This window comes from Protomyctophum parallelum (genome assembly GCF_964188405.1).
Source record: "Protomyctophum parallelum genome assembly, chromosome: 22".
Lineage (NCBI taxonomy): Eukaryota > Metazoa > Chordata > Actinopteri > Myctophiformes > Myctophidae > Protomyctophum > Protomyctophum parallelum.
The window spans coordinates 16,917,654-16,945,188 of NC_139714.1; the positions used below are offsets into that span (position 1 = coordinate 16,917,654).

At 44.1% G+C, this 27,535-nt stretch overlaps 1 protein-coding gene across 1 annotated transcript in view; it reads right to left on the reverse strand.

The window, feature by feature from the left end:
- The window catches only part of LOC310879735 (EF-hand calcium-binding domain-containing protein 6-like), a gene marked incomplete at both ends in the record, with an annotated part of 54,193 nt that extends 33,403 nt beyond the window's left edge, over positions 1–20,790 (reverse strand). Inside the window, 8 exons of the mRNA XM_083794562.1 lie at positions 1,206–1,574; positions 4,258–4,348; positions 6,844–6,939; positions 8,470–8,618; positions 11,303–11,457; positions 13,434–13,552; positions 14,990–15,132; positions 20,746–20,790. Coding sequence (XP_083650688.1) covers positions 1,206–1,574; positions 4,258–4,348; positions 6,844–6,939; positions 8,470–8,618; positions 11,303–11,457; positions 13,434–13,552; positions 14,990–15,132; positions 20,746–20,790 — 1,167 coding nt within the window. The remainder of the gene's footprint in view (positions 1–1,205; positions 1,575–4,257; positions 4,349–6,843; positions 6,940–8,469; positions 8,619–11,302; positions 11,458–13,433; positions 13,553–14,989; positions 15,133–20,745) is intronic.
- Positions 20,791–27,535: the final 6,745 nt, after the last annotated feature.

The window sequence follows — 27,535 nt, forward strand, 5'->3', positions numbered from 1 at the left end:
GAACAAACATTAACAGACAGTTGTAAATTATGAACTGTCGTCACTTTACTATAGGGACCTTAATAACATGTACTAAGGATTTATATATGTTTTAGGAATGTTTTACAAAGCATATGTTAAACATGAACAAACATTAACAGACAGTTGTAAATGATGAACTGTCGTCACTTTCATCATCATCGGCGGTCACTCGTATCCGAGTATGACTGTCCTCCTCCACTTAATAACATGTACTAAGGATTTATAGATATTTTAGGAATGTTTTACAAAGTATATGTTAAACATGAACAAACACATTTCCCAAATATACAAATAGCTTGTATATATTAAATAACAGTTACAAATGATTTAATAATCATTTACAGATGTATTATACATGGCTTATTCATGAATAGTTTTACTACTTACTAATACTTTATAAATTATTTGTAAATTTGTTTTAAAGGTTTTAGTAATCATTTACAAATGTAAACAAGCAGGTTGTTAATGATTTGTTAATAGTCTACAAACTGCTTATAAACGTTTATAAATGCTTTATCATGGGGTCATTACAAATGATTTAATAATCATTTACAGATGTATATAAATGGCTTATTAATGAATAGTTTACTACTTACTAATACCTTATAAATGATTTGTAACCATAGTTATAACGGTTTTAATAATCATTTACGAATGTCAACAAACAGGTTAATAATGATTTGTTAATAGTCTACAAACTGCTTATAAACGTTTATAAATGCTTTATAACGGGTCATTATTGTAAAGTGCTACCGACTTATATATATATATTATATATATAATATATATATATATTTACTATATATATATATATACACACCAGTATATACAGTATATACACACACCATATATCTAGGTGTGCCCCGAGATTTCTAGGCTATGAAAAGTGTGCCCCGGGACAAAAAAGGTTGAGAAACACTGCTCTAGTATGTGAAGAGTCTGCCTGTGCTAATAACTCATTTTGGAGAAAAAAAGGGAGTTTGCGCGATGGCAGGCTCTCAGTCAAATCTGGTCACATACAGTATGCGCACAAAAGGTACACAGACAAGTTGACAAGGGGTATTATTAGGTTCCCAACTTGCATCATTCCCAGTAGGCCGGTAGCTGACGGACACGTACAGTACAGGTCTAGTACAGTACAAAAAATTCGGACACAAATTGGCGCTCGCAAAAAAACGTCCTACCTCCTCTGCACTCCTCTGAGTCGGAGTCCCCTCTGCTGTGCGCTGCTCCATAGATCCAGGAGAGGTAGGGGACGGCGGCGGTGGCGGTGCGCCCCTGCCCGCGGGAGGAGGAGTAGCCCCCCGGCTGGGGGGGTGGAGTTTGTCCAGGGCGGCCAGGTGGACCACCCCCGTGTGGGAGGGGTCCAGCAGTCTGAGCAGCTCTGTGATCTGGGCCTGGGCCAGACGGGGCCGGTCGAGCCTCGGAGTCGTGGCGGGTTTAGCTGCCGTTGTTGTGACCGACGCCCTCCTCCTCCGTCGGGTCAGGTGGTAGCATTGAGGAACCTCCAGGGCGCGGCGCACGGCGGCCCTGGTGATCCAGCCGTCCCCCCTCTGGAGAGAGAGAGACCGATCACGCCAGCCTGGTGAGTTTACTGATCCCCCACAAACGCTCAATGGAGTTTCTGGGCACATTTGTGTCTCAGTTTTGTAGTATGTTGATGTGTTTCATGGTCTTTTTCTTATGTGAATGTGTATATGTTTTTTGTATGCAGCTGTGACTCCAAGACAAATTTCTCCTCAAGGCTCATACATAGTCTGGATTTTCGGTGGTTAGGTGACCACCAAACTACAACATGACGTCACTGAGGTGACCACCGAACTACAACATGACGTCACGAGCCGCTGTGAAGAGCAAACCACCGCCACCGCTCCAGCCCTTCTCTCTGTTTTTACTCGCCACCGCTCAACGTTATTTCAGCTCCGGTGGTCAGCTCACCACCGGAGCGGTGGTCACCTCACCACGGAAAATCCAGACTATGAATAGGCCTTTAGTGAGACAATAAAGACAACCTTGAACCTTGAACTATGCCAGTTACATACAGAGGTAGTGTGCAGTATTGGGGGTAGCAGCGTCAGAAATAACGCAAAATACGAGGCGGTAATGATTCTTGGATGCCATCGTCGCAACGGGCCCAGGGGAGTTCTACACGGTGTTGGCAGTGACAGACAAAGATAGACACACACATGCTCATGTGTGCTGTTAATTGTAAAAAAAAATATATATATATATATATATATATATATATATATATATATATATATATATATATATATGAGTCTGCCGCTTTACAGATGAGCAGATCATTGGCAGCGGCAATGACCTTAAGGATCCATTATTTTGTGTCCATTTCTGGAGTGAAATTTACACTGAAGATTTGACTGTGTTTTATTGAGAAAGGGTTGATTCCCCGACGATGCGCTGTTGGCACACGGGGTGTGGCTGATCACATGATTCATCATCCATGCTCCTGAACAGTCACAGTCAGCCTTAAAAACCCACAGCTGGCTTGGAACCTGCCTGAGTGAAAAAAGGCTCGTTATTGGCTGACAGCGTGCGGACTCTATTTGATGTGCTACTCACCGAATAGATTATTAAAACAGTGCATGGGGGGGGGGGGGGGGGGGGGGGTGGGGGGGGGTGTTTATCCCCATCCCATAAAAGGAGGAGATTTTGGCAGGTAGATATGTGCGATTCATATCTGGGAGAGGCTTCACATGCACACACACACACACAATCTCCCTTAAACTTGGAAGCCAGTTGTTGTTGTGCGATGGCAATGGCGTGAACATCAAACATGGCTGTGAATTAATGTAAGAAATCTCACCCCGCCCCCACCCCTCCCCCACCCCCATTACAAGTTTAACCCATTTACGCCTGAAAATAATGTCTTCTAAATTTTTTAAGTTTTCTGAAATACCTGTATGTTTCTAGGCCTATATCACTCAATATTTCATGTCAAGGACCCCAAAAATTATCTGTAATTGGCCTCCGACCCCCATCTGAAAATATGTTGTTCCAGGGACCTCCCCCAGAAGCAAAGATTTTGAGTTAAAAACGTTCGTTCTGAAAAAATACATTCCAAATTTGAGGCACATTTTCACGATTACTCAAAAATAGCAGACCTACAAGCTCCTAGCGCGCCACTCGGTGGCGCGCTATGAGCTTGTAGATCTGCTATTTTTCAATAGCTAAAGCATAACATAATGTTTAAAACACCAAAAGGGGTTCCCGCACAAAATGGTTTAATGGAACTCCAAAGTTTTAGCCCAACTGAAGGAGAGCGATTTGAAATTAAAGAGGCAGAACTTGATGCGTGTTGAAGGCATGTTGAAGGGAGGGGGGAAGGGGGGCTGTCAGAGTAACATATGGCTCGTATGACTGAGTGGCTAACCATTGGCCATATGCAATCATCTAATCATGTTCATGGCCATCAACAAATGCCGCTGCCAATGATCTGCTCATCTGTAAAGCGGCAGACTCTATATATATATATATATATATATATATATTTAACATTTAACAGCACACATACCTGAGCATGTGTGTGTCTATCTTTGTCTGTCACTGCCAACACTGTGTAGAACTCCCCTGGGCCTGTTGCGACGATGGCATCCAGGAATCATTACCGCCTCATATTTTGCTCCTAACTTATAGTGGGATTCAGTCTATTGGTTTATAACGAGGATGGAACGAAAAGTGTTGCGACGCATGCTAGGATGAACCACTGTGACTAAATTTGACTGAGGGACTGCCATTGGAGTTTTTTATTTTTTTTTCGTTTTTTCATGTCATATGAAAGCAGGGAATCATAGCTTCAAATTGACATCTTGGTTGTTCAGTTTGACCCACCAGTTTTGGAGATATGGCTTATAGAGTAATGTCTTGCAGAGTTGAGAAAACGGGCTTGAAAGGTTCACTTATGTGGTCTCTAACATTATACCTAGCTACATGTGTAAGCATTTATTTCATATTTACATGTCTTCTGTGGTCTCTAACATTACACCTAGCTACATGTTTGGGCATTTATTTCATATTTACATGTTGATTTCAGCTCTGACACTTATTTCAGACATGCACTAGTATGTGAAGAGTCTGCCTGTGCTATTAACTCATTTTGAATAAAATAAAATAAATCCTCTGGTGAAAAGCTGTAATTTGCGCAATGGCAGTCTCTCAGTCAAATCTGGTCACACGTCTCAGTGAGGAACCCTCCCCCCTGAATCTGGTCCCCACCTTGTCCAGTAGGTGGAAGATCTCATTCAGCCAAGAGTAGATCTGTTGTTGGAGATCCAAGTGATCGTCTCCTGGATAAGCCCCTGATGTCCTGAGGAGAGGAGAGGATAGGTCATTTTCTGTTGTAGCACCCACACTGTGGAATGAACTTCCACCTCATGTCAGAGCTTCTCAATCCTTGTCTGTGTTTAAATCACGTCTGAAAACTCACTTGTACTCCTTGGCATTTGAACATACTGATTAAGAGTTGCTGCTTCCACTGCATTGTGTCCTTATGTTGCCCTGTTTATGTACTGTTGTTGTTGATATTCTAGTATTTCTTTGTGTACAGCACTTTGTTTCAACCTTGTTGTATAAAAATGTGCTTTATAAATAAAGTAGATTGGAGAGGAGAGGAGAGGAGAGGAGAAAAAGGGAATGTTGAGACATGACTATAGAGAATAGAACTGATACACAGTAGTGGCAGTTCCCTTCTACATGTATAACTGCACAACTCTTATTTTCACAGAGCGCTTGTATTGTTGTTCCATCAGTTGAAGAAAATGGAATTAAAAAACACAGACAGGTGTTTTCCAGAGATAATGTTTTTGGTACAGTTTTGGTAACTGACCTGTTGGACTGAGTAGCACTGTCCTTTTAGTAACTGACCTGTTGGACTGAGTAGCACTGTCCTTTTAGTAACTGACCGGTTGGACTGAGTAGCGCTGTCCTTTTAGTAACTGACCTGTTGGACTGAGTAGCGCTGTCCTTTTAGTAACTGACATGTTGGAGTGAGTAGCGCTGTCCTTTTAGTAACTGACCTGATGGACTGAGTAGCGCTGTCCTTTTAGTAACTGACCTGATGGAGTGAGTAGCGCTGTCCTTTTAGTAACTGACCGGTTGGACTGAGTAGCGCTGTCCTTTTAGTAACTGACCTGTTGGACTGAGTAGCGCTGTCCTTTTAGTAACTGACCGGTTGGACTGAGTAGCGCTGTCCTTTTAGTAACTGACCTGTTGGACTGAGTAGCGCTGTCCTTTTAGTAACTGACCGGTTGGACTGAGTAGCGCTGTCCTTTTAGTAACTGACCTGTTGGACTGAGTAGCGCTGTCCTTTTAGTAACTGACCGGTTGGACTGAGTAGCGCTGTCCTTTTAGTAACTGACCGGTTGGACTGAGTAGCGCTGTCCTTTTAGTAACTGACCTGTTGGACTGAGTAGCGCTGTCCTTTTGGTAACTCACCTGTTGGACTGAGTAGCGCTGTCCTTTTAGTAACTGACCTGTTGGACTGAGTAGCGCTGTCCTTTTAGTAACTCACCTGTTGGACTGAGTAGCGCTGTCCTTTTAGTAACTGACCTGTTGGACTGAGTAGCGCTGTCCTTTTAGTAACTGACCTGTTGGACTGAGTAGCGCTGTCCTTTTAGTAACTGACCTGTTGGAGTGAGTAGCGCTGTCCTTTTAGTAACTGACCTGTTGGACTGAGTAGCGCTGTCCTTTTAGTAACTGACCTGTTGGAGTGAGTAGCGCTGTCCTTTTAGTAACTGACCTGTTGGACTGAGTAGCGCTGTCCTTTTAGTAACTGACCTGTTGGACTGAGTAGCGCTGTCCTTTTAGTAACTGACCTGTTGGACTGAGTAGCGCTGTCCTTTTAGTAACTGACCTGTTGGACTGAGTAGCGCTGTCCTTTTAGTAACTGACCTGTTGGACTGAGTAGCGCTGTCCTTTTAGTAACTGACCTGTTGGAGTGAGTAGCGCTGTCCTTTTAGTAACTGACCTGTTGGACTGAGTAGCGCTGTCCTTTTGGTAACTGACCTGTTGGACTGAGTAGCGCTGTCCTTTTAGTAACTGACCTGTTGGACTGAGTAGCGCTGTCCTTTTAGTAACTGACCTGTTGGACTGAGTAGCGCTGTCCTTTTAGTAACTGACCTGTTGGACTGAGTAGCGCTGTCCTTTTAGTAACTGACCTGTTGGACTGAGTAGCGCTGTCCTTTTAGTAACTGACCTGATGGAGTGAGTAGCGCTGTCCTTTTAGTAACTGACCTGTTGGAGTGAGTAGCGCTGTCCTTTTAGTAACTGACCTGTTGGACTGAGTAGCGCTGTCCTTTTAGTAACTGACCTGTTGGACTGAGTAGCGCTGTCCTTTTAGTAACTGACCTGTTGGAGTGAGTAGCGCTGTCCTTTTAGTAACTGACCTGTTGGAGTGAGTAGCGCTGTCCTTTTAGTAACTGACCTGTTGGACTGAGTAGCGCTGTCCTTTTAGTAACTGACCTGTTGGACTGAGTAGCGCTGTCCTTTTAGTAACTGACCTGTTGGACTGAGTAGCGCTGTCCTTTTAGTAACTGACCTGTTGGACTGAGTAGCGCTGTCCTTTTAGTAACTGACCTGTTGGAGTGAGTAGCGCTGTCCTTTTAGTAACTGACCTGTTGGAGTGAGTAGCGCTGTCCTTTTAGTAACTGACCTGTTGGAGTGAGTAGCGCTGTCCTTTTAGTAACTGACCTGTTGGACTGAGTAGCGCTGTCCTTTTAGTAACTGACCTGTTGGACTGAGTAGCGCTGTCCTTTTAGTAACTGACCTGTTGGACTGAGTAGCGCTGTCCTTTTAGTAACTGACCTGTTGGACTGAGTAGCGCTGTCCTCTTCTCCTCGGCTGACGAAATGACTCATGAAATGTTTCCATTTGACCTGCCCTGTGGCTCTCACCCCATAGCTGCAGGGAACAAGACACAGGTTCACACACACACACACACATGCACGCACGCACAACCACACACGCACACGTACGATTTATAGTTTTAGTTGAATTCCCTACCCATCGTACGTATGTAGTGTCACAGAAAAGTAGCAATAATAGCCGATCAAGCGTCGCAATGCCATGCTCTGCTGTGCGTTTGTAGACCTGCTATTTTTTGAAAATGTTTTAAGTTTTACAACCATTGGCAACCTTTAATATCGTATGTAAGTAGTTTAAAATAACTTTCACCTGACTGAAGACACGTGTGTATATATAGGTTTTTCTTTTTTCTTTTTCTTGTTTTTCTTGTTTTTTTTTGTTTTCTTATTTTTTTTTAATATTACTTTGTTTTATTTTATTTACCTATTTGTATTATTGTTAATCTTATTTTACCCCCCATTGAAGTTGTTTATTAATCATAACCATATGATCCCTTTCTTTGTATCTCAATTGTATCTGATTTTAAAATTATTTTACTTGTCTATAAAGCTCTCAATGGTCTCGCACCTTCCTACCTACATGACTGCCTGCCTAAATATGTCCCAAACCGCCCCTAAGGTCTTCCACTGCTGGCCTGCTCGCTTTGCCTAAAAGAATGGCAACTAAAAAATACGGGGAAGCAGCTTTTTGCTTCTACGGGCCGTCGGCATGGAACAAGCTCCCACTGTACCTTCGTCAGGCAGCCTCTGTAGACATTTTTAAAGCTCAGCTCAAGACCCACTTCTACAACATTGCTTTTAATTGATCATTTATTTTATATATTTTTGTTATTCATGTCCTCGCTGTATTGCATTACTGCTTGTTTTTTTTAATGTCGTTGCCTTGCTTTTCTTTTATTCTCCATTGTTCTGTAAAGCACTTTGAGCTGCATTTCATGTCATGAAAGGTGCTATACAAATAAAGTTTTATTATTATTATTATTAAGTATCTTGTCTACCTGTTTTATACCTGTATATACTGTATGTTGTGTGTATTGTTTTGTACTCAACCTATTGGTTTTATACCTGTGTTTATATGTTGTTTGTATGACTGGTCTCGTGGGGAAAGATGGTGGGTGGGTGGGGAGGATTGGGAAAGGAGTTGTGGGAGAAAATGTAAAAAAAAACAAAGTCGTATTCTCTGTCTGTGAAAACTACATATGTCATACTCTTTGAATAAAATTTACTTAAAAAAAAAAAAAATGTTTTAAGTTAAGTTAGGCCTATATATGTGACTGACTGTACACAGTCGTACGTCGGAAAGTGGGTTCTTTTCTCCATTTCCTGAAGAGTAGTGGTGGAAAAAGTACAAATGTTTTACTTAACCCATTTTGGACTGAGGTCGATAAAAAAAGGCTTCTAAATCCTAAAAGAAATCTGAAAAACCTCTGTTTCTATATGTCAGCAGGTGTGAGCAGGTGGAAGAGGTGAGGACTCGTATAGGAGGAGGTAGTATGCTCTGTATACCGGCTGGTGAGCAGGTGGAAGAGGTGAGGACTCATATAGGAAGAGGTAGTGTGCTCTGTACCGGCTGGTGAGCAGGTGGAAGAGGTGAGGACTCATGGGGAACAGGAAGCTGCCCAAGGCCGCTCTGAGGGCGGGCCGTTCCACCAGGCCCGAGCGGGTGGCGTCCAGCGCCGTCAGGGTCTGCCACAGCGGGGTCCAGACCTCACGCATCTGACGGAGAAACCACACACACACGCGCACGTGAGCGTGGACGGACAGCATACAGTGTATATGTATGTTGTATATACGCGTGAACACGCACTTCACTCACGCACACACCTTAACCCTTTGTTTTTGGACCTGGAAAGCCTTTAATCCATCCTCTTTTGGTGTTAGCATTATGTTATGCTTTAGCTTTTGAAAAATAGCAGATCTACAAGCTCATAGCGCGCCACAGAGTGGCGCGCTATGAGCTTGTAGGTCTGCTATTCTTGAAAAATCGAAGAACGACCGACATAGAAACATAGCTTTTTCAGAAAACGGTCAAAATGGGTTAAATACGGGAAAGTATCTGTCATTTTTGTTATGTCACTGCTGTCGGGCCGAAACCTTCTCATCTCCATATTAAAACGTGTGTGTGTGTGTGTGTGTGTGTGTGTGTGTGTGTGTGTGTGTGTGTGTGTGTATTAAAACGTGTGCGTGTGTGTGTGTGTGTGTGTGTGTGTGTGTGTGTGTGTGTGTGTGTGTGTGTGTGTGTGTGTGTGTGTGTGTGTGTGTGTGTGTGTGTGTGTGTGTGTGTGTGTGTGTGTGTGTGTGTGTGTGTGTGTGTGTGTGTTTGTTTTTTATCTCGTAAATTAACACGCTACTTGATCATGCTACAACGTCACACGAAAGTATAGCAGGTCCACAGATTGTGGATCTGCTATACTTTAGCAGTTTTTTTGCATTTGAATCCTGAAAAGTAACAGTTTTGGACACATGAGGTAATTGAGTTTTCCACATGTCAGAGACGACAAATAACGTGATATGTTGTTATTCATCCATTTCTGGTTTTCCGAAAACTAACGGATTTATATTTATAAGGTGTTTTTAGAATCGATCCTCAGCAATAAATGGATTGAACACAGATCTCCATCTCGCTCTCCGTCGTGTCCACTGTGTTCCTCTCATCATTCACTCCCCCCCCCCCCCACCCACCCCTCTCTCTCTCTGTCGATAAGGACAGGAAGTGAGTCAACTCGTATTGCGGTTGCCATGGTGAGCATCCTCCCAGTGCGACACTCTTATTGGCTAGAGAGGAGCCAGCCAGCCGAATGCTGCCGCTGCCCGCTCCCATAAAATTAGCCGTGATTAACACGCTAACTCAACAGCTCATTTTTCTGGGCAAACATTTTAATTAGAAGTGTTCCCTCCATCGCGGTGCATACCACCGTGCCACTTAGAGCCAATTTACCCCTTCCGTCTTTAACCCATTCAGGCCTGAAAATAGTGTCTTCTAAATTCTGACAGTTTTCTGAAATACCTATGTTTCTATAGGCCTATATCACTCAATATTTCAAGTCAAGGACCCCCAAAAATTATCTGTAATTGGCCTCCGACCCCCATCTGAAAATATGTTGTTCCAGGGACCCTCCCCAGAAGCAAAGATTTGAGTTAAAAATGTTTGTTCTGAAAATATATATTCCAAATTTGAGGCAAATTTTCACGACTTTTCGAAAATAGCAGACCTACAAGCTCATAGCGCGCCACCGAGTGGCGCGCTATGAGCTTGTAGATCTGCTATTTTTCAATAGCTATAAAGCATAGCATAATGCTAACAGCAAAAGGGGGTCCCCGCCCAGAAAGGGTTAACGGGGATGATGCGGGGGAGCGAGGGCCAGATGGCGACATACAAGCAGAATGAATAAAACACACACGCCGTCGTTTACGCCTGATGTAGACTTGATTGCGCATTGTGTTGCGCAACAGGAAACGGCCCCCCCGATCTGCAATCTGTGTCGCATACGGTACACATGCAAGTCAGTTAATCTATTTACGATGACAATGGCACCTTAGTGTGCAAGGACGAATCAGGGCCTTAGGCTGGGTCCGCACCTTTTCTTTTTTTATCTATAATTTTTATCCCACTATTTTGTAACCCATTTTTCACCCCTGTGTCAATCATCTAATGTGATCCTGGGCTCTACACACCCTCCACCAACCTAGTCCCCATATATGGGGGACAAGGGGAGAGCAACGGACTTGAACTCATGCTTCCTTCATGCCTGAGTGTCCAAGTTGCTCCTTTACACCTGACACGGGGGAGTTTCCCTGGTTGGACGTATAGCGTGGAAGGAACACGTTATTCCGACCAGTTCCTTTCCCCTCCATCAGGCGCCCCGGCTGGCCAGGGGGAGGCAGTTTAGTGACCAGGATTACTGCATGTTATCCTGGGCGGCGGTGGCTCAGGGGTAGAGTTCCTGGATGGTAACCGTAAGGTTTCCAGTTCGAACCCGGGCTCCCCCAGAGTTACTGTCGAAGTGTCCTTGAGCAAGACACTGAACCCCTAATTGCTCCTGATGTGCTAGTTGGTGCCTGCCTTGCATGGTTTCCGCTGCCATCGGTGTATGAATGTGTATGTGAATGGGTGAATGTAATGCACAATCTGTAAAGCGCCTTGGATAAAGGCGCTATATAAATGCACCATTTACCATTTATTTACCATGTTTTTTGTGAGGGTACCTACCCTAGGGGACACGGGGAGAACATGCAAACTCCACACAGAAAGGCCCTATCGCCAACCCTGCCTTCGGGTATGGGCACTGATGACGCGGATGAGGAAACACGCCACCAGCGCCCACAGCGTCTCGAGCGGGAATCGAACCCAGGACCTTCTAGCTGTGAGGCGACAGCACTATACCGACTGTGCCACGCACCTTTTCATGGAAGAGATTGTGCAGCTCGATGGGCGTCAGACCCTGAACGGGGGAAGGGTCACCTCTGCTCCCAGAAGACGCCGGCCTCCGGCCCTTAATGCCATGTCCCTGCTGGTCTTTCTGCCCTGGGGGAGTGACCCTGTGGCTGGCCAGCTCTTCAGAAGGAAACATCAAGTACAGTATTGATTGATTGATTGATTACTTTATTGAAAAGGATAGAGTCACAAGAAAGCCGTTAGGCTTGTTTCCGTTGTGGTCCTCTTGGGGAAAGGGGAAGGGGAGCAACTCTACAATACAGACAAAAACTAAAATACCTTTTGAGACAAAAAAACTAACATAAAACAAAAACACAAAAACAGGACAAATTCGTAAAAACTGACCAATAAAACTGGATTTCTTTTATTTTTTTCCCTTTTTTTAATTTGTGCTATTTATCTATTCTACACTATAAAAGTCAGTATACTTAAAAATAATAAAAAATTAGGACATGTTTTCGGCCAAACATCTTTTTAATGTGGATTTAAAGTTTTCAAGGGAACTGAGTAACTGACCACCTTGAGGCTGGAAGGCAAGCCATTCCACTGAACTGCTGCCGAGTACAGGAATGATGTTTTTCCTCATAGTGTTGTGAAAATGGCAGGGTTTGAAATCAGTAGGGCAGTAGGTTTTAGCCAGGGGTTTGTGAGCTGGTTGTTTTGGATGGCTAATGCCCATGTCTGCATTGATCCTGAATGCCCATGTCTAAATGCCTGCATTGATCCTGAATGCCCATGTCTAAATGCCTGCATTGATCCTGAATGCCCATGTCTAAATGCCTGTGTTGTGTAATTTACTAACTATACACTAACTACAACTTAGACAACATAGGCAAAAAGGCTGAATAAGTTTCTCTATACTAAACAGCATACTGCAGGAAAAAGTAACCAGGCAATGGCATCAGACGCTCAGATGAAGGAGCACGCAGAGAGATGTGAATTGAAGATGCATTCAGAGTTGTATTTATTGCAGTCAGACCAAGAACAGCAGAGTATACTAAGGTCCGACGGCCTTCGCCGTCGGAGAGAATGACCCAGTTTACATTGAAATCCCACTGCTTTTCACAGAGTCACAAATACACATTGTTCCAGACTGGCATTTGGCTCCTCCCTGGAAGGTAAATTACTGTAGAGGCCTTGATCCATTGATCAACCATATGGCAACACCAATTCTATTGTTACACAAATTGCAGCAGGAACATACAGTAAACTGTAAACAAACCATCTCGACACCCTGCTTTTGAATGACAAAGGCAGGCCTTGCATAGACAGAGTGACTGCAGACTTAAGACAGACAGAATGGCCCTACAGGGCCTACACCAGGGGTCTGCAACAGGCGGCTCTAGAGCCGCATGCGGCTCTAGAGCACACCCCTAGTGGCTCCCTGTAGCATTAAAAGTAGCAATAAATTATTTTTCATTTATGGTTTCTGTAGGAGGCCAAACGTGACAAGCATTCTTAATGTTTATTCTACACGTTTTTACAAAATTGGAAAACTTAACTAAACTAAAATTTGCGTCATAGCATGCGACACACTCAGTGCCGTGCCAGCCAGGTCTATTATAAACAAACCGGTGGGTGTGTGAGGCTGCTGCCTGCTACGCTATGGCTTCTACAGGGAGAGAAATAAAGATAGCCGACGAAAAACAGAGGATTTAACAGTTCGTGGACAGAGGCTTTTGCCTTCACAGCCAATGCAGATTGACTGCCTGTATGTTTAATCTGCAGTGAGAAGCTATCGAACAACAAAAAAAGTAACGTTGAAAGACATTTCCAGGGAAAGCATGCCAAATTCTGCTAGTTTCGTTGCAACCCGGGAGATAGTAAAGCTTGGCAAACTGCATTATAATGCGTAATTTTCTTTGCGGCTCCAGATAGATTTTGAATTTATTTTTGGTCGAAAATGGCTCTTTCAACATCTTGGGTTGCAGACCCCTGGCCTACACCATACATTTGCACAAGAACATGGGTTATTGTAATAGAATTATTGATTCCTAGATACGACACCTGCATTGATCCTGAATGCCCATGTCTAAATGCCTGCATTGATCCTGAATGCCCATGTCTAAATGCCTGCATTGATCCTGAATGCTTACCTAGTTTGGTGCAATCCGGGGCAAAGTGGGTGTTCTTTGTTTGGCCAAAGCCAAGCTTTTCCAGGAATAGTTTGTAAGATATATTGGCCATGTTATTGGGACTGTAGTAATGCCACACCCTAGAGAGTGAGAGAGCAAAAGAGACACCAGACCAGTGTCGGGTCAAGAGAACGTCTGATGTTAACACAAACAATAATGACACTTGACACAGACGTGGAAGCAGTGTTGTTTTTTTTTTAGTTTTAGTCAGTCTTTTGAATAGTTTTCTAGCTTTAGTCACATGTTAGTCACCTGGAATGTGTTGGTGTTAGTCTAGTTTTAGTCGACTAAATGTCATTGAGATTTTAGTCGACTAAATCTACCGTTGATTTAGTCGACTAAAATGTATTTTGGTGGGCCTTGATGCCGTCGTAAGGACTGTTTTTACACTTGTAGCCGATCTACAAGCTCACAATGCGTTGCAGCGCGACGCGTTGTGAGCTTGTAGATCTGCTATTTTCAGCATTCAACCAAGTGTAAAATGACTTGTACTGGATCTCTTGTCCACTAGTTTTAGTCGTTTTATTTGTTGACGAAATTGTCAGTATATTTAGTCTTAGTTTTAGTCATCGTAGCTTAGTTTTCATGTAGTTTCCATTTAGTTTTCGTCTGTGAAAAAGGGTAGTCGACGAACATTTTTCGTCTTAGTTTTAGTCGACGAAAACAACACTGCGTGGAAGCCAACATGGTTTCACGCTTAAATCTGTGCTCGTGCAGACGTTGGAGGAGAAGCGCGCGAGAGGGAGTACCGAGCACTAAAACCAATTAAAGTGATATAAAATGAACCTGTCACACAGAATCCTCCAGAGCCACGTCAGAGAAAGTTGAGCCGCGCCGTCGGGGTGTGGATTTGACTGCAGGGCAAACCGTAAGTTTTAAAAGTCAATTATAGCTTTCTCTCAATCGGACCACAAAGTTCTACTGTACGGTAGTTATCTCTACTGTACGGTAGTTATCTCCTCCTATCCAAAGGATTACCGGCGGGAATACTGGAACTAGTTGGGGAACCGCTAGGAACCGCTAATTATCTGTGTGCACTAGCTTGTGTGTGTCTGTATCAGTGTTGTTTTTGGCATCAAATTTCTATTTTAGTTTTAGTCATAGTCTTTGGAATGAAACTTAATTTAGTTTTAGTCACATTTTAGTCACCTGGAATGTCTTAGTGTTAGTCTAGTTTTAGTCGACTAAATGTCATGAGATTTTAGTCGACTAAATCTACGGTTGATTTAGTCGACTAAAATGTATTTTGGTGGGCCTTGATGCCGTCGCGATGACGACGGCATAATAAAATTCAAACACTAGGTGTTCTCGTGAGGTGTTTGAGTGAACTCGTGTTCTACTGTATTTTATGACCATTAATAAACATTTGGCATTTTATTACACACATGGTGTTTAGGTTTAAAGGCGTCACATGTTCCAGGGATTTACAGTGCAGAGTACACATCTTGCTTTCCGGTTTATGTGCGTGCGTGCGTGCATGCGTGCGCTCTGACACGCTGTCCCCCCCCCCCACCCACCTCTCAAACTCCCTGTCTGTGAGCGGGAGGCAGTAGTTGTCCAGGATGCGTCTGAACTCGTGCCGCTGGACACCCGCCCCCTGGTGGCGGCTGCGGTCGAACAGACGAAACACACGGACCATGGTCTTCAGGTTGGCTCCGATCTGTGGGGGGGAGGGGGGGGGGGTGTTAGTATAAGCATGATTAACAGGAACAGCAATACGACACCTCTGTGTGGCGCCGCTGAACTCCTGAACTGAATTAATATGGAAAAAGGAAATACAGCGTGACTGTCAAAAATGTCATATACATCCATGGTGTTTATAAATCATTGTTAAAAGTTGTTTTGTTTGTGTGGTTTAATTTATAGTTTTTTCACGGTGGGGTAAATAAAGAGCCCTTGTGAACATCAGTTGGAGCGTTGTCTATTCTGCATCAGATGAAGATTGTTTAGGAGGAGTTTATTTAGCATTTATTTGTTGGTGGTACTTAGATTTGTAGGTGGCGGTTTCCATGCGGACAGAGAGCAGGGCTGCACAAGGCAATGGAGTCTAGATCGGCACAGACTCGCTCTTGAGGGCTTTTTATAAGCCACTTCCACTCAAGGCTGCTTGGTTTCGGACGACACTTAATATGGCGCAGCCTCGCGTGAACGCGCATATCGAGGGCAAGTGTGTAGGGCGAGTGTCGAGGAGCTGGTTTCAGAAAGTGTGTGTGTGTGTGTGTGTGTGTGTGTGTGTGCCCAGCTCATCTCATGGCTGCTCCCAAAGCCTCCGCCATGCACGTACGCGCCACACCTCACCTCGTAGCTGCAGGGCGCCACACGCTCCCAACCGTGGAGGAGGAACAGGAGCGCGGATACTAAATATATCCCCCGTTGACTCTTGGGTAATCAGAGTCTTCTGTCGCCCAGAGAAGTCTCCGTCTAATTGAACTCTGATTAGACGAGCTGTCGGGCCTCTCAGTGAGAGAGCGGGCGAGGAGGGAGTTTCCCCTCATGTGTTCCGTTATAACTGACATTGTACGTACTAAGATCCATTTAACCCATTTTGGACTGAAGTCGATTCAAAAAATTTCTTCTACATCCTAACCTTTTTCTGAAAAACCCATGTTTCTATATGTCAGTGGTGCTCAACCTTTTCATGTAAAGGACCCCCAATTATCTCTTATTGGGCCACGGACCCCCATCTCAAAATAGGTTGTTCCAGGGACCCCCCCCAGAAGCCAATATTTTAGTTAAAAATGTTCGCTCTGAAATATATATTCAAAGATTTGTGCCACATTTTCACGATTTTTCAAAAATAGCAGACCTACAAGCTCTTAGCGTGCCACTCGGTGGCGCGCTAAGAGCTTGTAGAACTGCTATTTTTCAATAGCTAATGTATAACATAATGCTTAAACACCAAAAGGGGTTCCTGAACAAAATGGGTTAAAAATGGAACAGATGGAGCAGGGCCGGAAAACAATGGTTGGTACTTATATACGCTGGCCCTCGATGAACTGTCCTGGCCTCAGAAGGAGTACCTGGGTTCTGTTCCAAAATGAGTCCAATTCAGATGGAAAATCCTTCTCTATATCAATAATCCAGGAAACGATTTCTACAAAAAATAGATGTTACTTTGTAGGAAGAATTGTGCACAGCTGAAGTGGTTAATCATCCATCCATCCATCCAACTTCAACCGATTATCCGTAGTCGGGTCGCGGGGGCAACAGCTCCAGATTTCCCTCTCCAGAGCAACATTAGTGACTTCCTCCTGGGGGGATCCCGAGACGTTCCAACTAAGGCCAGTGAGTCGATGTAATCCCTCCATCTCATCCTCGGTCTGCCCCCCCGGGGGTCTCCTCCCAGTGGGACGTGATCCTTGGTCTGCCCCGGGGTGTCCTCCCAGTGGGATGTGATCCTTGGTCTGCCCCGGGGTCTCCCCCCAGTGGGACGTGATCCTTGGTCTGCCCCGGGGGTCTCCTCCCAGTGGGACGTGGTCCTTGGTCTGCCCCGGGGGTCTCCTCCCAGTGGGACGTGATCCTTGGTCTGCCCCGGGGTCTCCTCCCAGTGGGACGTGATCCTTGGTCTGCCCCGGGGTCTCCTCCCAGTGGTACGTGGTCCTTGGTCTGCCCCGGGGTCTCCTCTCAGTGGGACGTGGTCCTTGGTCTGCCCCGGGGTCTCCTCCCAGTGGGACGTGATCCTTGGTCTGCCCCGGGGGTCTCCTCCCAGTGGGACGTGATCCTTGGTCTGCCCCGGGGTCTCCTCCAAGTGGGACGTGACCCGAGGACCTCCCTATAGGGAGACGCTCGAGAGGCATCCTAACCAGATGCCTGAACCACATATAAGCTGGCTCCTTTCCAGGCGAAGAAGCAGCGACTCTACTCTGAGTCTCTCTCGCGTGACTGAACTTCTCACCCTATCTCTTAAGGGAGATGAACTTCTCACACTATCTCTTAAGGGAGATGAACTTCTCACCCTATCTCTTAAGGGAGATGAACTTCTCACCCTATCTCTTAAGGGAGATGAACTTCTCACCCTATCTCTTAAGGGAGATGAACTTCTCACCCTATCTCTTAAGGGAGATGAACTTCTCACCCTATCTCTTAAGGGAGATGAACTTCTCACCCTATCTCTTAAGGGAGATGCCAGCCACCCGTCGAAGAAACCTCATTTCGGCCGCTTGTATTCGCGTTTCGCGTCCTTATTCTTTGCGGTCATGACCCACACATCATGACCATAGGTGAGAGTAGGAACACTTCATGACCATATAGGTGAGACTATAGGAACGAAGATTGCTCGGTAGACGGCGAGCTTTGCCTTCTGGCTCAGCTCTGTCTGCTTTAATCATTATTAAGTAAATGTCCTCCCACATCGTTGTGGGGAAAAATTATTCAAGGAGAGACGTTTGCCAGAGTGTCTTTTGTTTATACTTTTGGTCATTTCACGACACGCAAGCCATTAAAACTTTCTAGAAGTCTCCACTTCTTTCTTTATAATCTAATAACTTAATTCAACCGTAAAGGCGTAAATTAAGGCATTCTCACAAGCGTAACAATTAGCCCTGTTTTTGGGCCACCTTTCATTCTACCACAGTCAGGGGAGGAGGAGGAAAAAAAGATCAAATGAAGAGAATGTATTAAAGACAGATATAAATATGATTTCCCCTCCCTCCCCAATGTAGAGGATAGTGTAGTGTGCTAATTAGAAATGTGCAGAAAGAAAAAGGAAAAATCACAAAGGAGAGCGAGGGGAGATCTTACGGTATTAACCCATTCTGGGCGGGAAAACCCCTTTTGGTGTTAGCATTATGCTATGCTTTAGCTACAAGCTCGTAGCGCGCCACCGAGTGGCGCGCTACGAGCTTGTAGGTCTGCTATTTTTTGAAAAATCGAAGAACGACTGACATAGAAACATTCAGAAAACTGTACGGGATGTAGAAGACACTTTTAGAATCTGATCTCAGGTCAGAATGAAAACTGTCAGGATGTAGAAGACATGTTTAGAATCTGATCTCAGGTCTAAACGGTTTAATGAACGCAGAAAGAGGGGATATCGTCCAAATCTCCAACGCTATCCGTGTCTCATCTCTTTCTCCACCTATAGTATAGCTACCCCCTCATCCCCTTTTATCTGCCTTTTGTTCTGCTTTGCTCCTTCAGTCCCTCGCTAGGATGTCCTGCCTCCCTTTGGCCCTCTTTCCTCCATCTATATAGTGTTGATTTTGACAGCAAATATTTTATTTAGTTTTAGTCATGTTTTTTTAGTTATAGTCGACTTAAAGGAGAATTCCATACTAGAAGGCTTTCTTACCTTTCTTTGTAGTCGTTAAGTCCCCACCAAAGAGGTCCAGGTGTTTTTTTGTGCAAACGCTCCTTATTGGCTATTTCCCCTACCATAAGCCCTCAATGAATTGCATTGAATTTAATGGGAATTGAATGGGGCTATGGGGTGTTGTGCTAATTTACTTATTTCCATCGCTCAAAATTATATTTTCTTTGTATATATCCTCTCTTCATAATGTAAATAATATCCCAAGCGGCACAGTTTACTACTTATTTCGATGGAAATAAGCGAATTAGCACAACACCCCATAGCCCCATTCAGTTCCCATTCAATTCAATGCAATTCATTGAGGGCTTATGGTAGGGGGAATAGCCAATAAGGAGCTTTTGCACAAAAAAACACCTGGACCTCTTTGGTGTGGACATAACAACTACAAAGAAAGGTGAGAAAGCCTTCTAGCATGGAATTCTCCTTTAATATCATATGATTTTAGTCAAATAAATCGACAGGTCATTTAGTCGACTATAATAATGCATCTTGCATGGCGGGCCTTGCATGCATGGGCGTCATGATCTATACTTATATAGCTGCTTGCCAAAAAAATAGCAGATCTACAAACTCACGATGCATTGCCCTGCAATGTGTTGCGAGCTTGTAGATCTGCATTTGGAGCATGACACCGGCATGCACACAACCATAACATTTATTTTAGTTCTACTGGATCTCTTCTCCTAATCCCTCCCTAACATTTTAGTCTAGTTTTTTTAATTTGTTGACGAATTTGTCAATATATTTTCTACTAGTTTTAGTCGTATAGCTTAGTTATAGTTTTTATTCGTCAGTGAAAAAAAGGTAGTCAACGAACATTTTTCATCATAGGTTTTGTCGCCGAAATTAACAACATTGCCTCCAACATTCTTTATTATTATTATTATGACGGACGGACACAGACAGACACAGACAGACACGGACAGACAGACCTCTCTGTATCCACAAGTGTGATTTTTGTTTGTTTCTATTAAAATGTCCTGTGTTTTTGAGGACGTGTTTTTTAGGGCGCTAGCGAGCAAATTGGCTATTTTCGTCCTACACAAATCATATATGTGGACAAGCAAATTGGCTATTGCAGGATCTACGATGATAAGAGAGCCCCCTCACTTCACACGGGTGTCTCACTGTCTCTCCCCCCTACCCTTTGGCAGTGCCAGGCCTCCATTAGGCAGCTGTGTTCAGGTTGGCATGGTTGGACGGCCTGGCGTTGCGCCACGCTCGGAGTACCTTAACCGCCCTCACCCGTCCGTCCGTCCGTCCGTCCGTCCGTCTGTCTGCCCGCCCCGCCCAGCCCTGTGGTCCTTAATTAATGAAAGTGCTGTTGTGTTTTTGTTTACTGGCCTCTAAATCCGGTGTGTGTGTGTGTGTGTGTGTGTGTGTGTGTGTGTGTGTGTGTGTGTGTGTGTGTGTGTGTGTGTGTGTGTGTGTGTGTGTGTGTGTGTGTGTGTGTGTGTGTGTGTGTGTGTGTGTGTGTGTGTGTGCGCGCATGCATGCAACGTGCATGTCAGTGTACAGTATATGTGTTTAATTGCCCTAACTACCTGGTTAGTAGGCTATTCAATGCTGCATTCCATAGTCAGGTTTTAACACATTTCTTTGTGCGCACCCCGTTTTATCGCTCTTACACTTCTGCTGCACGAACGTTGGAAATGGAAACCCCAGCTGTGAAATGGTACCATTATTAGGAGAGATTTCCCGATACTGTATCGGATCGGCCCTTATTTGTCATATCGGGTCATATCGGTATTGGTGAATATGCCAGTCTAACCACCGATCCGACACAGGGGGTAAGGAAGGGGTCGACACTATGGCAGGACAATTAAATGTTGGGGCATGTGGAGTTTGCTTTGGAGTTGCCCCAAACTGCACATTTGAGTGAGGAGCTAACACAGAATTGGTGGTACCGGGATCGGATCGGGAACGAAAAAATCATTAGTCCAGCTCTCAGTGCAGGCACACCTTAGCGCACAGCCACGGACAGACGAAGCTGACGCCCGACGTCATTCCGGCTTTTTAGACAGCTGGTGGATGGAAAAGGGCGTCGGCTTCGTCCGTCAGCAGCTGTGCGCTAAGGTGTGCCTGCGCTGTCTGAGAATGTTAAAGGGTCCAAGTTTATTCTCTTTGAGTAAAATCTGAGGATTGTGCGTGTGTGCGTGCCGTGCGTGCTTTGTTAGATCAAACTGTGTTGTTATAAGTGTGTGTGTAATGACAAAGCTTAAAGAGACTTGACTTCCCTCTCTCTCTCTCTCTCTCTCTCTCTCTCTCTCTGTCAGACCGAATGCACTAACCTTTCCTGTCACTGTGAATTATGAGTAGGAGACAAGCTGAGGGGAAACGGTGGCTCTCTGAACAGAGGGATGAGAGAAGCCAGAGAGAGAGAGACGGAGAGTGTTGGAGGGGAATGAAGGGAGACAAAGGAGGTGAATGAAGGGAGACAGATCACAAACAGAGGCAAATAGGAGAGAGAAACCTCTAAGTGACACAGAGGGGGGAGGAGGGGGGAGGGGGAAGGATCAGACGCCAGAATGAGAACAGATGAACTTTCTTTTGTCTGTCAGTTTTAGCCCATTTTGAGGAGGGAACCCCTTTTGGTGTTTAAAGCATTATGTTATGCATGCTTTAGCTATTTAAAAATAGCAGATCTACAAGCTTGTATATCTGCTATTTTTGAAAAATCGAAGAACGGCTGACATAGAAACATAGCTTTTTCAGAAAACTGTCATTTTTAATTTGATCTCAGGTCAAAATGGGTTAAAGCATTATGTTATACTTTAGCTATTGAAAAATAGCAGATCTATAAAAGCTTGTCGATCTGCTATTTTTTTTTAATCATGAAAATCTGGCGTGAAGCTTTGAATATATATATTCCTTCACAGCAAATCTTTGCTTCTGGGGGGGAATCCCTGGAACAACATAATTGTCAGATGGGGCGGTCGGCAGCCAATTACATAATAATCTTGGGGGTTGATCTTGACATGAAATAGTTTTGAGAATGACTGACATAGAAACTGTCAGGATTTAGAAGGCATTTGTAGAATCGTCCTCAGGTCTAAATCGGTTATAGTCGAGGGCTGGTTTATCTGTCTGGAAGGAAGGGGGATTATACGGTGTCTGAAGAATTACATAACATAAAATAATAAAGAAACCCATATAGTAGTTATCTACATCTATCTATTATGCATGGATCTGCAGTACATAAGCTCGTGACGCGTTGGGATTACGGTAGAGGACAGGAGAGGTGGTGTTCAGCCTGATTCATAAAATAGCCTACTGTACGTACAATCTCACAATGTGCCACGGAACGGAAGCGACGGGTTGTTTGTTCTCTTATAGGTTTGCTAATCGTCGGCTATTCTCGTCTCATGACACCGTCGTGTTCTCGTCTCATGACACCGTCGTGTTCTCGTCTCATGACACCGTCGTGTTCTCGTCTCATGACACCGTCGTGTTCTCGTCTCATGACACCGTCGTGTTCTCGTCTCATGACACCGTCGTGTTCTCGTCTCATGACACCGTCGTGTTCTCGTCTCATGACACCGTCGTGTTCTCGTCTCATGACACCGTCGTGTTCTCGTCTCATGACACCGTCGTGTTCTCGTCTCATGACACCGTCGTGTTCTCGTCTCATGACACCGTCGTGTTCTCGTCTCATGACACCGTCGTGTTCTCGTCTCATGACACCGTCGTGTTCTCGTCTCATGACACCGTCGTGTTCTCGTCTCATGACACCGTCGTGTTCTCGTCTCATGACACCTTCGTGTTCTCGTCTCATGACACCGTCGTGTTCTCGTCTCATGACACCGTCGTGCGACGGAGCATAAATTAGGCCTTTATAGTTGAGTGGAGACGTTGGTGTGTGGGAGGGGGGGTGGGAGGGGCCTCGTGGTCCCTTAATTGAATATTAATATGGGAGGCGAGTGCGTGGGGTAAACAGCTGTGACTGGTACTTCATCGTGTGTGTGTGTGTGTGTGTGTGTGTGTGTGTGTGTGTGTGTGTGTGTGCGTGTGCGTGTGCGTGTGCGTGTGCGTGTGCGTGCGTGCGTGCGTGCGTGCGTGCGTGCGTGCATCACTCATTATCAGGACCAGCTGCTCCTCTGAGACGCGGAGCAGAGACGACTCATCAGAGAGTGACTGTCAATGCATACGCACGTACACACGTACGCAGTATACGCACACACATACACACATGCATGCACGGGCGTGCACACACACACACATCAATTTCAGTAACTGGCAAACACTTTGACAGAGATCAAAGGCACCTGAACTCATGCCTGTTGACAAGAGGTCAAGCTAAAGGGATGCTTTGTGACGTCTTAAGGACATTCTTTAATCCGCAAATGTCTTAAAAGGTTCTACTGTTTTTGCTTCATCATCATATAAATAAATAATAGGGTTTCTTTCTTTTCTTTTAAGGGAGTGTAAACTGCACTGCATGGTACTGTGACTACAGGCCCGTTAACAGGTCTAATGTAGCAGAAATCAGTGGAGACTTGTTTTAAATGACTGACATTTGGGTGTCCGGCTCTGTTTGGGTGGAAGTACAGTAGGTTGTTTGAAGGGAAACCTGATCGTCATAAGGGTGTTGCGGTAATGTGTTTAGTCTTGTGCGGGTAAACCCGGGTAGGACATGAAAGTTACGGATCAGAGCTTTAAAGGAACACCGTGGAACAGTTTAAACATGTCGGCCAAATTAGGACGGATAACGAACCTGTTCTTTGAGGTGTTTCTGTATCTCACTCAGGGGCATGGAGGAAGAGTTGTCTGGACCCTGCCTGATAAGGGAGAGAGACCCGCGCACGCATGCGCGGACACACACACACACACACACACACACACACACACACACACACACACACACGCATTTGAATTATTTTATTTGGATCTGCACAAGAGGCGTAATACAATAGACCCAAACACTGATCAGAATTAGGTTGCATTATATGGTCCAACCAGATATAACTGCTGCACATGCTTAACACACAGAGGGAAAAGGAAGAAGGAAATATATAGCACATTGATGACATACTATTACTTGACACTACTAGACAGGATGTTTGTTTTGGGTTTTTTTAAGCCACCTAGGGATAAATGAAACAACGCCTTCTCCAGACAGACAGACTGCCCATAGTAGCTGAGACAGAACAGTATTTAGCGTATGTGAGGACAGCAAGATTTATACATTTTTGGGCTATTTTTGACACTCACCCTATTGCCCAACATTGCCGATCTAGAAGCCAGAACTAGATTTGTACAGTGTAAGCACAGATCCAACCCTAGCTCCTGAACCCAACCTCTAAATCAGGGGTCTTCAACATTTTCTCAGGCCAAGGACCCCTTAGTTGATAGAGAGATGAAATAGGGACCCCCAATTACATATTGTATAAAATTGTGTTGCTGATTTAACCTTTTCATAGACTTCATAGATGTGTGTAGCGTTGTGTTGTATTCATGTTAATATGTATTTTAAGACAGTTTACCACTTACTGTAAACCCTTAATACTTGGGTTAAAACCTGTACGTGGGTGGTCTGCTCTTTTTCTAGCCTGGTTAATAAGCCAGACTCAAATGGCAATTTGTTTTTGCCAACGGCTGATTCGGTCTGGCTTATTAGCCAATAGCCAGGCTACTCTTTTTTTCCCCCTATAGACCAAACCTGGTGTAGGGGGAATAGTCATTCTACAAATAGTCATTCTACAAGCTCACAATGCATTGTGAGCTTGAGAAAGAATAAATGTGTTGCTATCACGCAAATATTTGGCCCCCCTGTAGTAACTCCGACAGGGCTTAAAGCCAAAAAGAATCCCAAGACTGAAAATGCTTTTTTGCAAATCTACACTGATCTCATTAAATGACCCCTATGAAATCCTCAGGACTGAAATCAGTCCCCAGGACTGAGAACTTTAAGCTCTGAACTCTGAGGACCCCCTATAGGGTTGAAGACCCTTGCTTAAAAAAATCCTAGCCTGCATATTTTCCAATAATTGTAAGCCGTGACCCCCCCAAATCTTGTCCCAGTCGTGTTAATAATTGTACAATGTGTTTTACCTCATTCGGCTCCTAGCTCTGTGTGCTGTGATGGGAGTTGGACTGTATGTCCTCAGAAACTCCATGTAGTCCACTGTGTCTGTCACGCCGTTCCTGCACACCTACAGGGCGCACAGAGGAGCAAAACGCACACTGTGTGTTCATTTAAATGTAGGGTAAGTGATTAAAGGCCTGAGGAGCTTTTGTCCCGATCTGATAACGTGAGCGTAAATCGGTGGGGCCGATCGATCACGCCATGATCGGGACCAAAAGAACTTGATCGGGACATCCCTAGTATCATATCATGATATTAGAGTGGATATTGTCTGTGGTTTTGGATATGTGCATAAATGTGCATAAAAAGTATAAATATCGGATCAGGAAAAATCGCTGTCGGCAGATACTCAAAATCGAATCAAAATCTAAATAAAAAACGTGATCGGGCCATCGGTAGTTCTCAAACTTATAGCAGATGTTTTCTATTTTTTAATATTTTTGAGCCATTGCAAAAATCGAAAATGACACAGATTCTTTCCCAGTTTTACTGCGTTGAAACGAAGAGAAAGAAATTGCCTTCTTATTTGTTTGTGCATTACAAATCCATTGCATGCAGAGGAGAAGTCATAACAGAACCATCTAAACACTACAGCATGCAGAGGAGAAGTCATAACAGAACCATCTAAATACTACAGCATGCAGAGGAGAAGTCATAACAGAACCATCTAAACACTACAACATGCAGAGGAGAAGTCATAACAGAACCATCTAAATACTACAGCATGCAGAGGAGAAGTCATAACAACCATCTAAACACTACAGCATGCAGAGAAGAAGTCATAACAGAACCATCTAAACACTACAACATGCAGAGGAGAAGTCATAACAGAACCATCTAAATACTACAACATGCAGAGGAGAAGTCATAACAGAACCATCTAAATACTACAGCATGCAGAGGAGAAGTCATAACAGAACCATCTAAACACTACAGCATGCAGAGGAGAAGTCATAACAGAACCATCTAAACACTACAGCATGCAGAGGAGAAGTCATAACAACCATCTAAACACTACAACATGCAGAGGAGAAGTCATAACAGAACCATCTAAATACTACAACATGCAGAGGAGAAGTCATAACAGAACTATCTAAACACTACAACATGCAGAGGAGAAGTCATAACAGAACCATCTAAACACTACAACATGCAGTCATAACAGAACCCCTTTTGGTGTTAGCATTATGTTACGCTATAGCTATTGAAAAATAGCAGATCTACAAGCTTGTAGGTCTGCTATTTTTGAAAAATCGAAGAACGACTGACATAGAAACATAGCTTTTTCAGAAAACTGTCAGGACATTTTTTTAATCTGATCTCAGGTCAAAATTCTGAGCCCCCCACCACCATAAAAGGTACTTTTTGGCCAGAAAGGGATTTTCTTTCAGCAGCAGTAGAAGGCTATGGACCAGAGTCCAGAGCTAGCCCCAATAGAGACACTAATTGGTCCAGGTCCTGACCGTGCTGGGAACCTATTGGGGAATCAGCGTTGGCTGTGCCTTGCTATGCTAATTATGTTGCTTCCTACCCAAGGGCCTGTCCCCTAGAAAAGCTCTGATTCAACTAAACGGTCGGTGATCCTGCTGACAGATTTGAGAGATTACTCAGTGTGTACTATAACAGTGACACCTTTTCTGGGTCTGAGAGTTCAATGAACATTCCAGATTTGACGGTGCCGGCATGTTCGACTGTGGCTCAGGAGGTAGAGCGGTTCGAATCCCGGCTCCTCCTCCTGTCTACATGTCAAAGTGTCCTTGGGCAAGACACTGAACCCCAAATTGCTCCCGATGTGCTGGTTGGTACCTTGCATGGCTTCCGCAACAATCGGTGTATGAATGTTTGTGTGAATGGGTGAATGTAATGCACTATATGTAAAGCGCCTTGGATAAAGGCACTATATAAATGCACCATTTACCATTTATGTTCAGATATAGACAAATCGAGGAGGTGTCGACTATGTAATGTACTTGGCTAATGAATCCTTTCACTTTCACATCTTACACCTCTACATTCATACAAATGACACAAATAGGGAGTGTGGAATGAGTACGTAATTAATCTTTGCACATTGTACATACTATACTAAATGGTACTCTCTGCACATTCCATACTTTTGTATATTCAGTATATTTATGCTCATACAGTACTAGGTTTGGTTCGAGGACTGCAGTGATGCAATACCCATACTACTGTAGGCAAAATGTTACAGTACTTTTAACTGACACAAGTTTAGAGTCAGATTTGAGATCCTGAGATCTATCCCAAATTCCCAACTCTCTTTTTTTTTAATTATTATTATTTATTTCTGTGACTCGTGTATACACGTGTTGCTAAATCCCTCTCCCTTCTATTGTATTGTATCACAAATGTATCACAAACGTCAGTAGCATTACAAAGTTATATGCCAGAAAACCCTACCAATTCAAAATGTTCAAAGTGCATTAGTCTTATACTGTATATAACGCCATCACCACTATTGCAAAGCAGAGACAGAGACTCAGAGACATTGTTTAACCATTTTCAGCAATTGTATAATATTTTTTGGGTGGGTAGATCTAGTTGAGCTTGTCATTTTGAAAGTTGCTCTCAAGTAGACAAAAGTGTGGGCATCTCTGCCAAAGTGCATCCCACTTCCCAGTCCCTGCTGCTGTGGCGACTCATTTT